At 51.4% G+C, this 13,752-nt stretch overlaps 1 protein-coding gene across 1 annotated transcript; it reads left to right on the top strand.

Annotated features, from left to right (window-relative positions):
• Positions 1–9,294: 9,294 nt before the first annotated feature.
• GRIFIN (galectin-related inter-fiber protein) lies at positions 9,295–12,155 on the top strand. The gene is made up of 4 exons (XM_010392671.3): positions 9,295–9,306; positions 10,736–10,815; positions 10,908–11,070; positions 11,497–12,155. Exons 1-4 carry the CDS (start codon positions 9,295–9,297, stop codon positions 11,656–11,658), a joined length of 417 nt encoding a protein of 138 aa, XP_010390973.1. The 3' UTR covers positions 11,659–12,155.
• Positions 12,156–13,752: the final 1,597 nt, after the last annotated feature.

Here is a 13,752-nt window from a genome sequence, read left to right as displayed (position 1 = left end):
TCTCTTCCTTTTTAATTTTTTTTTAACTTCTTGTGGAATAACACATAAAGTTCAGCAAATATTATTCAAATATTTGTGAAGTCAAGGCTGGTATCCTCATGTCTGACAGCAGCTTCCTTGTGTCCTTTCTCTGAAACGACAGAGGTTGATCAGAAAGATCAACCCATCTGAAATGAAAATTCCTCAGTGACATGTTTACTTTTTCACAGCTTGTTTTCTTGCCTGGATAGGAAAGCCTGAGGTCATCAGTGTTTAAATCTTGGTTTAAAACCCGCCAGCCTGTTGTGGGCTGGCAGGTGGAGGCACAGCCGCAGCATGCAAGAATCCCTCACCCTGAACTCCCAAATATTCTCTGCAGAAGTTAAAGATTTCATGGCAATCAGTGCAGGGGAATGGGGTGTTCCAGTCTCCATTTAAATTTTTCAGATGACCTTAGTGTTCATTCCAGCCCAAAGTTATACCCTTTTGTATTCATTCGTTTGATCTTATCCTGTTTTTCCTGTTGGCCCAGGAAACCCTCTCCCATCTCAATCCTGATATTTAGGGATATCATCATCCATCAGCCAAAACTTTTCAATATATAGTGCTAAAATAACTAACAAAAAATATAATACAAAATAAACTGAGCTTCTCCACCCCATCTGCATGAGCAACATTTCCAGGCCCTGAATCACTTCTGGGGCTCTTTTCCTGGACACTCCCAATGTGCCACCGTGCTCTTGGCAAGGGGACACCAGAGCTGGGGACATCGCCTTCCCTGCTTTCACCCTGTTGCCACAGCCACAGGAAATACACCCTCCATCCTCACCCCACCACAGCCAAGGACAGAGGTTGTCCACACAGCTGAGGGGACACAGAGTTACTGTGAAGTCACAAACCTGAGGACTGGCCCCGGGAGCCTGGATTATCCCTGAAGGACCACAGAAACATTTCTAGCAGTTGTCCCACTAAAATAAGGCTAAAAGTCATGGTTCTGCCATGGCTTCCACATATTTTCCTTTCCAAGAGAGAAGTTCTCCCATCCTATAAATCACACCTTCCCTTTTTGTTCCTCGAATCTCCTTGTGGTTGTACTAAAAGAGGCAATTCTGGCTTGCACTGAGCTGAGTGATCTGGCTTATTTTTTAGCAGCTGTCTAAAAATGTTACCGGAAGGGTTTTATTTTTTCACTTAACAGGTGAAACTGGGGAGGCTCAAGAACTAATCACTTTGCAACCCCACTGTGAACCCCACACTCTTCCCCAGGGCAGCTGTACCTCCCAGCCCCGTTTGTCCTCCCATCAGGTGAGCTGTGATAGGTTTGTGTCGTTAGAATTTATCAGTTTATCTGAGCAGCAGACTCAGCTCCAGCTCTATTTGTACCGCAGCCTGATGCCAAGTCAAACCACACAACCAAGGCTGTGGCATTGACAAGATCCTCTTTATCAGTCCAAATCCTAGCCCTGTAGAAATGAAGAAGTTAGCAGAGGTCTATTTTCATCATTTTCTGGGATTGGCATCAGTTACACCCCTCCTTTAATTAACTACATGTTGCTTTGTATTCAAAGCCATCTCAGTATTTCAGCAGTGATGGATGCCAAGCTGGCAGCTTCCAAATAACCCAAGGGGCCTCATTGCCCTTTGCAAAATACTGGCTTCTTTCTAGAGCTCCTCCCAGCCTGGATATAGGAGCAGGGTTTGGGTCTGGGAGACCAAAACACCCACGCTGCCCTTCAAAGCACGGTGCCACATCCCTGTGCTGAGGTGCACACTGGTGGGTCCCCCTCCAGGCATGGCCCCTGGGCAGCAGGACCCAGAAGCACGTGATGGTGTGGAGAGGGTCCCACTGTTCTTTGCCAACTGTTTTCCTTTGTGGGTGGGGTGAGGATTTGAACCCAGCCCGTCCCAAGTGTCCCTCTCAAGCATTAATCTAACAGGGTGCCTCTGTTTCCATGACCCTATTTCCACCCTCAGCATTACACTCCACTCCAGCTCCCTGAGCTGTTCCAGATGTTTTGGAAAACCCCTTGCAGTTTGGTAAAAGCTCCAGAAAACAAGATAATTTCTCCCATCAGACAGATCTAAAGGAGGAGGAGGAGTAGCAGAGGATGTGAGGAGCAGAGTCATGGTTGGATAACATCTCCCCAGGCTATGATCCACATCAAGTACAAAACAGGATTGATGAAGTGCTGAGGCAGGTCAGAGCTACCACAGCTCTCTCTTGAAGATGGAGGGCAAACCCCTGCAGTCCTTGTCCTTTTCCATCAGTGGGAGTTTTGCCCCTGACTGCAGCAGATGGCATTTCCCTCTGAGCCTGCTCCACAGCCCTGAGGGGTTGGAAACCCACCATCAGCCATGGCAGGAGCAGGGAAGATGGATACAGCACATTCTGGAGTTGCAGCTCTGTCCTCAGGTCCTGAGCATGCCTTGGCTTCTCCTGAGCTGCTACTGAGATGCAGATGGGATTCAACCCCAATTCCCAGAGTTGCTCTGTGAGCAGGAAAACTGCAGCCAAAGCGTGGGTGGGTCTGGGTGGAGCGTTCTGTGGACTAAACCCCTTGCAGGACCCGTGGCATCCCCCCACACTGTACTCTTCCTGCCAGTTTGTGTCCCTTCTTCTTGCTGAAACCTCGCACTAACAAATGTTTCATTCATAAAGCATCCCTTCACCTCCCTGCTGAAATTCTCACGCTCTGCTTAGTTCTATCCATAACTGTATGCAATCAAATTATGTATAAACCCAGCACCAGAAATAGAGAGGGACTAAATCAACAGCCTGGATTCAGCCTCCACCCAAGTCAGGAGTCACTGGAAGCTGGATCTGCCTCCAGACTTTGTGGCTGGAGCCCATCTGCAAGTCTAAGAGCCAAAATGAAAATAGAGAAGAAACCAAATAACATGGCATCTCTTCACCCTGACCACAGGCTCCCTGGGGCAGGGGCTGTCAGTTTGTTTGTCTCAGGAAGAACAATTTTACTGTCTGCAAACGAGGAGCTGGAGTGGGGTCAGGGAGCCTCGCTGCGGGAAGGGGCAGAGAGGAGCAGAGCTGATGAGGGGGAGGTGGGCTTGTTGCTCCTCCAGCTCCAGAGGAGCTGGCAGCAGGATGGGCAGCAGCAGACATGGCTATAGGGGAGACCACGCTTCCTCCTCTTCATTCCTCAGCGCCACTGTGAGCCCCAAAATCTCCAAAAAATGTGATGCCATTGGCTACCACCTCCTTGGCTGTCCCCAGTGCAGTCCCTGGCCGTGGGGTGTGACAGCAAGGCAGCCACTCCTGGACAGTGGCTGGGGAAAAGGATGGAGGGGAGCCAGGCAAAGGAGAGAGGCATTTGGGCAAAGGCACCTCTCGGCCCCTGGGCCGGTCAGGGACTGAGGGGGCTGGAAGGGCCTCTGGTGCTTTCCAGCTGAAACAGTTCCACCCTCGCCCTGGGACCTGAGGAGCTGCCACTCAGCAGCTGGAATGTGTGCCTCTCGTCTGTTTCTCAGTTTGAGCTATCCTGGGCACATCAGGAAACAAATGCATTTGGTTCCCTAAATGGGAGCAGGGTTTTTTGTGATCATCGTCATTTTTCTAGTTTCGGTCTTTGTTAGCAGCCCTTCCTCTTCCTCCCTGCTCTCTGAAATAGCAAAAAGCTGCATCCTCCTCCCCAGCTGCCTCTTGTAGGTTTCTGCAACACCCTGTGCTTCTCCCCAGCCACCAGTAGCAAAGGTCAGAGCCCATGTGGAGGGGACCAGAGCTCTAAGCTCAAGGGTTTGTTGACTGGGTGGCCTGAAGCAGATATATGTGGGGTCTTGCTGGTGCTGGTATGTGTGCCAGGCCCTGCCAGGCTGAAAATGTCCTTCCTATCACTCACTCCTGTGTCATCCCACCTTCTCCCAGAGGCTGGGAGGGGGAGTAGACCCTACATCCCTTCTGCTACTGTCACTGTCCCTCTGATGCAGCAGGGCAGGTGACACCCTGGTGGCTTCAGTGCAACAGGACCGAGAGAAGGAAGCAGTGGTGGTGCAAGAAGTGGGTCAAATACCCAGAGGTAGAGGAAGGACATGCTCTGGATCCCAGAGCTGCAAGTCTCTCAGTCCCTAAACTCTTTTCATTGACCAAACCCAGAGTTCCTCCCCCACAAATGCCTCCAAGCCCCCTCTGAGCTCCCCAGTGGTCTCCTTGGGGTGGAGTTCACATTTCTATCAGCAGCTCCAGGAGCCTGGCATGATGCCATCTATTGTGTCCCAGTGCTGACCACCACTGGTCTGCCTGGAGGAAAAACTGCTCATCCTGGTTGGAGGCAGCACCATCTCTGCCACCCTGCTGGATGGTGGCTCATGGACAGAGCTCCCCAGGCTGGCTGCCTGCTGGGAAGGGGCTGTGCTGTCCCTGGCCTTGGCACATCTTCCTCCTGGGTATTTTTTGCACTTCTCTCTGCCTGGGAAAGGTCACTCAGGGCTGGGCTGAGCAAGGCTGAGCTGAGGAGGCTGAAAGGTTTGTGACACTGACAGTCTCATTGTTTTCTTCTCTTTGGAGGTTTTCTGCCTCCTTTGGTGCCAGTCACCATCTGACCCCAAACTGGACCTTCTCTAGGACCCAGCCTGTGGGGCAGCTGCTTTCAGGGGTGATGGGGATATCAAACATAGCCGTGGAAAGGTTTCTATGATGTCAGAACCTGACTATGACTCCTTATGTTAATAAATCTCAATAGAAAATGGTAGGAAAGCAGGGCTACACAAATTCCGATGTTCCCCAGACCCAAACAATCCTATGAAACCTGTCAATAGCCAGAAGGGCTCCAGCACACCGGAGACACCTGTGACTGGCTGCTCCCTGAACCCCAGAGCATCCCCAAAACCTCACAGGTTGCCTCCCTCCCTCTTTCCACTGCCCCAGGCTCCCCTCTCCTCTGCGTCTTCTCCAAACCCACCTCGGGCGCATGACTGCGGCTCCAGCCCACGCGCTGCTGGCCGGGGCAGGGGTAAGGCTTGGATACGTGGAGTGTGGCCCGCCTGTGCCGTGCTCAGGCCTGTTGCCACGTGGGCTCCCTGGCCAAGGGGCTGGCACGGAGCTTGCAGGGGGAGCACCAGCAGGAGATGGTCGTGCTGTTACTTGTGCACGCAGCCGAGCGCTGGAGCAGAGCACGAGGCCAAGCTGCAGCCCCTCCAGGGATGTGCCTCGTCCTCCCCCCCTGCTTTGGGGCAGTAAATCATTCAGCATGGAATAAAACCTGCTCAAACAGAGGAAGCATGGCTCCCAGAGACAAACCTCACCTGGGAAGCCGCTGGGAAGCACTTCTGAATTGGCAAGAATTAGTGATGGGGGATGAAGGGGGATTTGACAATGCTGACACCACTCCCCAGGAACCAGGGATTCAACATGAAAATGAGCAGGGAGTGTTCATACATAACCCCCCTCTCCCTGAGGATCTGTCATTGCTGTAGCTCTGAGCCAGAGACCACCGTGGAGGGACAAGCAGTACACCCACAAGCTGACTCTGAGGAGCACAATGAGGCCAAGTGCCAGCTCTCCTCCTTCTCCATCAATCACCAGGAAGAGGGAGACAGATGTGTCCCCGAGGAGTTTGGAAGGTATCATCGAGGAGCAGGATAAATCAGGTCCCTGCATATACAGCAGGGCAATTATTTACGGATGATCAAATATTGGCTCTAAAAACCCCAGGCATTAAACACCAGGCTCTGCCAGGTCGTGTGTTTACCTTCTGCCTGCTCCTCATGAAGCAGGAGCAATGGGTGAGGACCAGCACCAGCCATGCCCCAAACCCCCCATTCCTTTCCAGCTGGAGTCACCGGTGAGGGCAAAGGGACCTACTCTGACATGGTTTTACCACCTTCTCCCTGGGGAATTGAGCAGGAAAGAACAGTCATAGTTCACGGAGCCTGGCAGGATAACAGTGTAGCAGGTGTGGGTACAGACCTGCTGGGAAGTGCTGGCAGCAGGGAGGTTGCTGTCCCAGCACATGTAGCTGCCCTGAGCCAAAGAAGGAGGGGTAGGTACAACCTGATCTCAGCCACTGTCTGCCTCAAGACTTTCACCTCTGGAAGACCCTGGTTCAGTTTCTGGCTGAGCCTGGCCATCCCCTGACAGGAGCAGCAGCAAGGTGGCAGCAGGCAGCGCCTGGTGGGATGCCCATATAAGAGCAATCCTGAGCTCCCGATCATAAACAAAACCCTCCTCTTTCGTTTACTCATCTGACCTGGCGGTGCTGGGACTGATACTTCTGGTTTCCTTTTAAGCAGAGGCCAGTCACAAATAAAATAAACCAGGCATGCTTTGTGTTTCCACTCCCTTGCCTTTCATCCCTGCTCCTCAAAGCCACAGAAGGGAAGTCCTGAGAGGGGAGCAGGAGCAGTGCCGGGGACAGCAGCGGCTCCAGGCTTGGCCTCAGTTGCACTTGTGTGGGTTCATGGCCCTGTCGAGGGGTGAGGTCACCTCCCCCTTTTCACCAGTGTGGGGAAGGAGCAATGAGAGGCAGAGACATCCCTTGCAATGAGTCACATTCACAGCACTGTCCGGGACAGAGCCAGGCTCCTTTTCTTACCAGCCACAAGAGTAAAAGCAGAATTCCACACCCAGCAGCTACCCAGACAGCTGCTGGGTGAGAGGACATATCCTTCCCTTCCCCAGCACCAGTGCCTGCCTGGGAGGATGATGGGACATGTTAACAGGAGGCCCAAGAATGGAAAATCTGACAAACACACAGCCCCCAGAAGCTGCCAGTGCCGAGGCCGCTCTCGTTAGCGGGGCTGACACTGCTGTGAGGGGCAGGAGGCTCAGCCAGCACCCAGCAGCGTGTGCCGGGGTGTCAGCTTCCCCCTGTTTCTCTTGCCACCTTACAGGGTGTGATGTTTTCCTTCGGTGCTCTCTGATGAGCTGCCTTGGGCTGCTTGGGCTGAGCAGCTGCCAGAGAGCCTGGAGTCTCCTTACAGCAGGGTTGAGAGCTTCAGGCTGCAGCACTGACCCCTGTCCCAGAGCAGCAGCAGGTGTTGCATCAGACTCTTCCAGAGTTAGAGGAGAGTTAGAGTTAGAACCATGTGTGAATTTTCTCATAACTTATCTCGGGGATTTGACTGCACTCTCCAGCCCTCTCCTGGCCAGTTCCATAAAGCACAGCAGGGTGAGATTGCAGAAATAGAGAGATACCACAGTCTGTGGCACCAAGGTAGCTCAAAAGGCTTTTATAGTTATTTTCTCTCCTGCACTAAGCCTGGAGGAGCAGACACACCATCCAGCCCTGGCAGAGCACTGCCATGACCAGTCCCTTGTGGACAGCAGTGCTGGAGAGAGATCCCAAGCAGAGCAACAAGGAGCAGGCAGCTATCACAGAGCCATAGATCTGGGGGAAAGGGAAAGGGGGGGAGCCAGCAAAGCAGTGTCCCAAAACCTTCCTGGGGTAACACATTCCTAAGGCAGCATGGCTGAAGCACAGGGCTGACTCCTGCTTGCATGGGGGAGTTTTAGGAATTCCCTCAAGAAGCTGAAATGGCTGCAGAGGAGGTATAAATACTGCCAGGTAGCAGATGAGCAAGTCTGGAGAAGCCTTGCATGGAGGTGTGCACTGGGGAAATCGTAGCCCCTGATTTGGTCTAGTGGGAAAAGGCTCTGGGACACCCGTCTGGACTTGGGGTGACCCAGACTCACCCTTTGAGAAGGAGGCTCAGCCTGCCTGAACCCAACCTGCCCTGCAGTGCCCAAGCCTTCCCCCATCCACTGATATCATTAACATAATTATTATAAAGTTGACACACTTATTTAGCTTGCAGACCCCTCCTTTCCTACGTGCAGGACAGCGGTTCTGCCCACCATCATTGTGAGTATCTCAAACGCAGCCCTTTCTCCCTGCACTCCCTTGCAGGCAGCAGAAACGAGCAGGGAGTGATGATTTGGGGGGTGAAAACACAATGTTGGGTTCAGGTCATAAGAAGAGGAAAGATGCAGGTGGACAGATTGGAAACACCAATGTTCATCGTCCTTCAGCAACCCAAGGAGTGACAGGTGGGATGTCCTGTCCCTGTCCTTCCAACGCCACCTCGGCACCTCTGCTGCTGGCTCACGGCTCCCTTGCACGACCCAATGCTGCCATCTGTAGCACAGAGCTCTGCTCCTGCTCCTCAGCACAGCGCCTGGAGAGCCGGGAGCAGGGCAAGGAGACCGCGGCAGAGCTCGGCTTCGCAAGGTTTGGTTTTGTGAGAGTCCGAATGGGCAAATCCTGGCCTGGGACTTGGCTTTTTCAGCCCCAAGAGAGGCTGTTGGCTTCCATGTCTGCTGAATTGCATTTTTAATTGTCTGCCAAGGGCACCGGAGCCTGGGATAGTAGTTATCATTCTGCTTATCTGCCGGAAATAAAACAAACATTAAATAACACCAGCACTGTGGCCCATACACGAAGGGGGTTTTAACCACGAAAGCCATGGATTCCTGTAGGACCAGCCAAGGACCATCACAGCCTCCCATGCATACAGGGATGGGGACAGTGCTTAATGTTTTTAAGACATTTACACTGTGGAAAGGAGGGGATGCACAACCATCCCTCCCTTCCCCAGCTCAGCTTCTTAGCAGCACATGCTGACTGCCCGTGTAAAAACACCTCATCACTGAAATTCATTTCAACGCTGCTCATTTCTTGGTGCATTTCCATGTCAGGAAATACTGGACAAAGCCTCACTCACCCTGCTCCCAAATCCCTGTATTGTCCCCAGCAGGGAAGGGAAACGCGGAACCGGGGCATGCTGAGCTCAGCACAGCAGCATCCCGAGCCTGGCCGGCCCCGGGGCGCCACAAGGGGGAAAAGCGGCTGTGACAGAGCTGGCATCAGCTCATTTCAGGCCAGGCTGTGACTCACAAAGAGAGAAAAAAGAAAACAGGGAGGGAAAGCAATCTCTGGTGGTCAGGGTGAAGCCGAGCCCCTGTCGGAGGCACCATTTCTCCTCTGCACCTCCCTTCTCTCTGCACCTTGAGGTGGATATGACTCACGGTATCTCCCTCAGCTTTGGGAGTCCCCATCCTTCCTTCGTGCCTTAAACAGATCTGACCCTCCTGGATCACTGCCACACACGGCTCCATCACGTCAGAGCCCAGCGCTGCGGGCAGCAGCGGGGCTGGATTAGTCCCACACGGGTGAACGGGCTGACCCTGCCGGGCTCAGCGGGATTTGCTGCTCCCCATCTCGGCCGTGCCTGGCAGCTCTGACAGGAGTCCTCAGCCCGCTGGTGATGCCAATCCCTGCACACGTGGGCTCCTGGCCGGCAGTGTCTATAAAGACCCCTCTGTCCGTGCGCCCGGGAGGGGCTGCAGCGCGGGGCCGGCGAGCGATGGCATTGCGGGTAAGCGCTGGGGACAGGATGTGGCACTGCCTGGGCTGTGTGGGGGTGACAGCACGGGTCTGGTAGTGGATAAGGGAAAGCGGCAGAGAAGGGCAGGACAGGTAGAAATCCTGAAAAACAGGAGTGCTACTTACAGTGCTGCTCCTCTCTGTCAGTCTGCAAACCTGAGCTTCAGGTGCTCAGTAGCGGGCAGTAGGACAGATTTTCATCTTGGTTGTACCAGGGCTGGTCTGGGGTAATGCTGCTTTAATGGCAGCAGTTCTCACTTGGAGGGTTTTAGCTGAGACCTGTGTGTTGCCCTCCCTGTGCTGGGACAGCCAGCAGCAAAGAGGGGATGGCTCTTTCCCTGTGTGTGGTGTGTCTCTTGCTGGGGTTGCTGCAATGAGGACAAGCTAAGGGCCGAGGCAACGTGAACCTGGGTGCTGCCATCACCACTCACTCTTTGAAACTACAACTTAGCTCCAGCAGCTGCCTGTGTCTCACAGGGGTGAACACGGGTCAGAGTCTTTCAGTGACCATGTGTGGGATCCCAAAGCTGCCCCCCTAAAGTAGCCAGGCACAAGGGTGTGAGGCTGGCCATCGCCAGCTCCTGACCAAATGTCTCAGCTCCTGCCCAAAAGTATGTATATCCCAAAAAAGCATTGGAAATAGGAACTCATGACAGACAAAGACACAGGGGAATGGAAGTCCTGAGCTATAGGAAGGGAGAAACAGGCACACAACTGACAGAGGAGATGTCAAGGCTGGGGAAATTCTTCCAATGTGAGCAGTAAGTTTGCAAGAGGGGATGCTTAGAAATGCAAGATCATTAGAGTGCTAGAAAAAAAAGTGGGGTGAAATGGCAAGAACTTCTTATTAAAACGATTTATTTAATAAAACTATGAATTATTCAGAAAGGAACATTTTCCAGCTCATTTTATGCAAGTTTAACCTTGGAGATGGGGAGAGCACGTGGAACAGGGGATCAGGTAGGAACTTGGGGGAAGAATCAGCCATGTAATGCTGGATGAGCTCAGACTGGATGTCACTTTACACCTGTTCCTCTGCTTCAAAGCATCACAAAGTTTTCTGCTTCAGATTTTATATTGCTCAGATGCAGAGAGAAGCAGAATATCTTTGTGTCCTGACAATAACGAAGGCATACAAGTTCTTCTTTAATTTTTGCTCTCTGATCCCGCTCAGCTCTTTACAAAAGACCTTGGGGACAACAAATCCCACCTCATCAACTCGGTGTCATAGAGACTTGATTTCTTATCAGTTTAGAGTCCCTGAGATTATTTAGGATCAAGAAAAAGACGGGGATAGAGAGTGTGCCTGTGTGGGAAGGGGAGAGAAAGAAGATGACAATGAAAAGGTGAGAAAGAAGTGTAAGGACTGAGTGGGGCACTGCATCTCTGCCACCTTTCTGTGTCCTGCTCCTTGTCTGCAGTTCGAGGCCCTGCACCCAGAGGGAATCTGTCCTGGATGGAGCATCGTGGTCCAGGGCAAGACCAGTTCCAGCTCAAGCATGTAAGGACACACTCTGCTCGCAGCTCTCGTGGCTCATGAGGGCCAGCATCATCGCTCCACAGCTCTCCATCACTTTTCTCTCACTGTCTTAGGTTTGAAATTAATTTGCTCTCTGATCCTGGAGACCAAATCGCTCTCCACTTTAACCCTCGCTTCTCCAGCTCCAGAATCGTCTGCAACTCTTTTCTCAACAGCCACTGGGGGCAGGAAGAGGTTAACAACACTTTCCCTTTCAAAGCAAAGGAACCCTTTCAGGTAACCCTGTGTCACCCCACAGGTCTCCTCAGGTGTAACTGGAATAACCCAGCAAATATTGGGGTGCTCCCAATATTTCCTGCCAGCACCATACCCAGCAACACCCCTTCTCTGGCTTTGTCTCCTGTTAGTAATTCTGTTATAACCTGGTGATTTATAACCAGCTCTGGCACAGACATGCAGAGCTCCAGCAATAATCCCTGGATGCTGCATTTGTTTTCAATTTAGGTTTTGCATTACCACCAGATTTTGTTATCATGATACAAAAATCTCAGTTATTCTCTCCTTTTGCCCAGAGTGGGGGTGAGCAGCCTGTGTGTCAGCTCTGGCAGGATTTGAAGTGGGTGGACAGATCCAGAAGTTCACTGACATGATGGAAGCAAGGTCCAGTAAGGCCACATGAACCTAACACAGTCTCTCTTTCAGGTTGAAATCTACTCTGACCAGGACTATTTCCACATTTTCATCAATGAAAACAAAGTCCTGCAGTACAAGCATCGGCAGAAGAATCTTTCATCCATCACCAAGCTGCAGATTCTCAATGATATTGACATTTCTTCAGTGGAAATCACCAAACGAGGTCTTTAGTAGAAACCAGAGTTGGGACTCTCTCACAGACCATTCCCCCTTAAGCTCCTGATCCAGCCAGGGATCATTTCCTCCCCATTTCCACATGCCACCACCAGCCAGGGAGGTAGCCATGTGTCCTCATAGCGGAAGGGATGGTCATTCCATCACAAGCTGCTAAGACATCACCCGGCCACGTCACTCACTGTAGCCCAGCCCATCAAAGACCATCTCCCCCTTGTGCACCTTAGGGTGCACAACAGGCTTTGTAGGTCTGATCCTCTTTGCTGCACATCAAAACCTGTCTTGAGTAGTCTGGACACCTGAATGCTACCTTAGAAATTGTGTTTGCCCAAGAGCAGGGTGTGAATGAGCACCAGTCCTCAGCTGGCCACGTGGTAAATGTGGATGTTAAGGGTGGAAAGGGACATTTCTTTCCAGAAGCTGGGTAAGAATGATACCAGATTTGCCTAAATAAAATCAACCAAGGAAATCCCTGCTGCAACATCCCTCTCTCAGCAGATCCATCACATCATTCATTCCCTGCCAATCCAGGCACCTGGCCATGAGCAGGGGCTGGTCACTGGGCAGGAGGACACGGCTGAGGTTTGTGTGATTTTGGCATTGGGAAAATACTGCATTTTTGCTTTGAGGGCTAATAGAAGGTGAAGGTCCCTTGTAGGTGGATCACTGGGTATTACCAGGGATTCCTTTCACCAGCTGAGAGATGTTTGCTCAGCTCTAGTCCTGCCAAGTCCAGGCTTCTCAGACAGACCCCCAGAGTGGTGTAGTGTGTCACAGAAGGGCAAGAGCTTGAGGAGATACATAAAAGCACATGGTTCCTCCCTCATGCGCCAGAAATGCAGCTGGACTCCAGCAACAGAGACTGAGCAAACCAAGGTCTTGAAATGATGATAAGCTTGGAATGAACAGAGTGCCTGGGGATATGCATGGATCGCCTCTGGCTTTCCTCTGCTTTATTGTTTTCTTTTCTCCCCCTTTTTAGTTGTCTCTCAAAACAATCCACTTGTTCCTTGCACCCTCTTCTCTTTTGCAGCCTCTTCCTTGGAGCACAACATAGCTCTGACTCCAGGCCACAGCAGAGTAAAAGATGTTATTTTCACTTTGTTTTAATTACGCGCGTCATAAACAGCGTAATGTCACAGTGTTAAATCTGAACAGGAACTTATTCCAAAAATGCAATTACAGCTGCCCCCAAATCATTCCTTCGTTCCTCAGGTATAAGACAGAGCACATTCCTGATGGAAAAGGCAAAGATGATCCTGCCTTGCCAGTCCTTTCCATTGAGGAGAAATCATTCAGTAAGAAGTCAGCCCTGATCCATCCTTGCCTTTGGATGAGACCTCTGAAGGTTGCAGCTTTGCTCCGGCCTTTTCTCAGTGCTCAGACTGGCCATCCCCAGAACATCCTTCTATTTGCAGTTTCAAGGACTTGTGAGGAAGAGGTGGGTGTAGAAAACCACAACACATGATTCCACAAACCTGACATTTATGAATCTCTTAAGAGGTTTCTAGTGTTTTTCCAGCCTATAAAGAACGCTAACAGGAAACCATCCTGTTCTTGTAGCAAAGGGCCCACTGGGAATGCAAAAAGGTGCCAAAGGGTATCTTTTCCCCCAAAAAAAGAACAGAAAACATGTTTTGGAAGTAGCACTGGTCTTGATGGCAAGTCAGGAAAGTTGGAGATGGTGAGACTTCCTCCAGCCTGGAATAAATCCATCACCACTGGGACAAGGGAGTCGACTCAAATTCTGGTTGTCATAATGTAACCCAAGGCTTCAACAAACTTTGCTCTCACGGCCATGCCTTCAGCAAAACAGGCACAAACCCAGACAAAACCAAGCCTGCTGGGATCTCTGTGTCATCCCTCTGATAAGGCTGAGCAGCGTTTGAAAGAAATTGCCCTTTCTATTTGTGCTTTTTTGGGGGCTGATAAAGACAGATAATTTTTCATGGAGGAAAAGTGATGAAATTATTTATAAGGGTAATACTTTGTGTTTATATGGCCACCAGCTGCATCCATAGCCACTGCTGCAGGAGCACCCCACATTTTCATTGTTCCCCAGAAACAAGTGCAGACGACCACAGACAAATG

This window comes from Corvus cornix, chromosome 14, assembly GCF_000738735.6.
Source record: "Corvus cornix cornix isolate S_Up_H32 chromosome 14, ASM73873v5, whole genome shotgun sequence".
NCBI classification, from domain to species: domain Eukaryota; kingdom Metazoa; phylum Chordata; class Aves; order Passeriformes; family Corvidae; genus Corvus; species Corvus cornix.
This window is presented reverse-complemented; position numbering and strand designations above follow the sequence as displayed.

Excerpts from the sequence above, each read along its gene's own strand:
- GRIFIN (XM_010392671.3), top strand. Across the intron at positions 10,816-10,907 it reads ACCAGTTCCAGCTCAAGCAT|GTTTGAAATTAATTTGCTCT; the intron begins GTAAGGACACAC and ends TCACTGTCTTAG. Across the intron at positions 11,071-11,496 it reads AAGCAAAGGAACCCTTTCAG|GTTGAAATCTACTCTGACCA; the intron begins GTAACCCTGTGT and ends TCTCTCTTTCAG.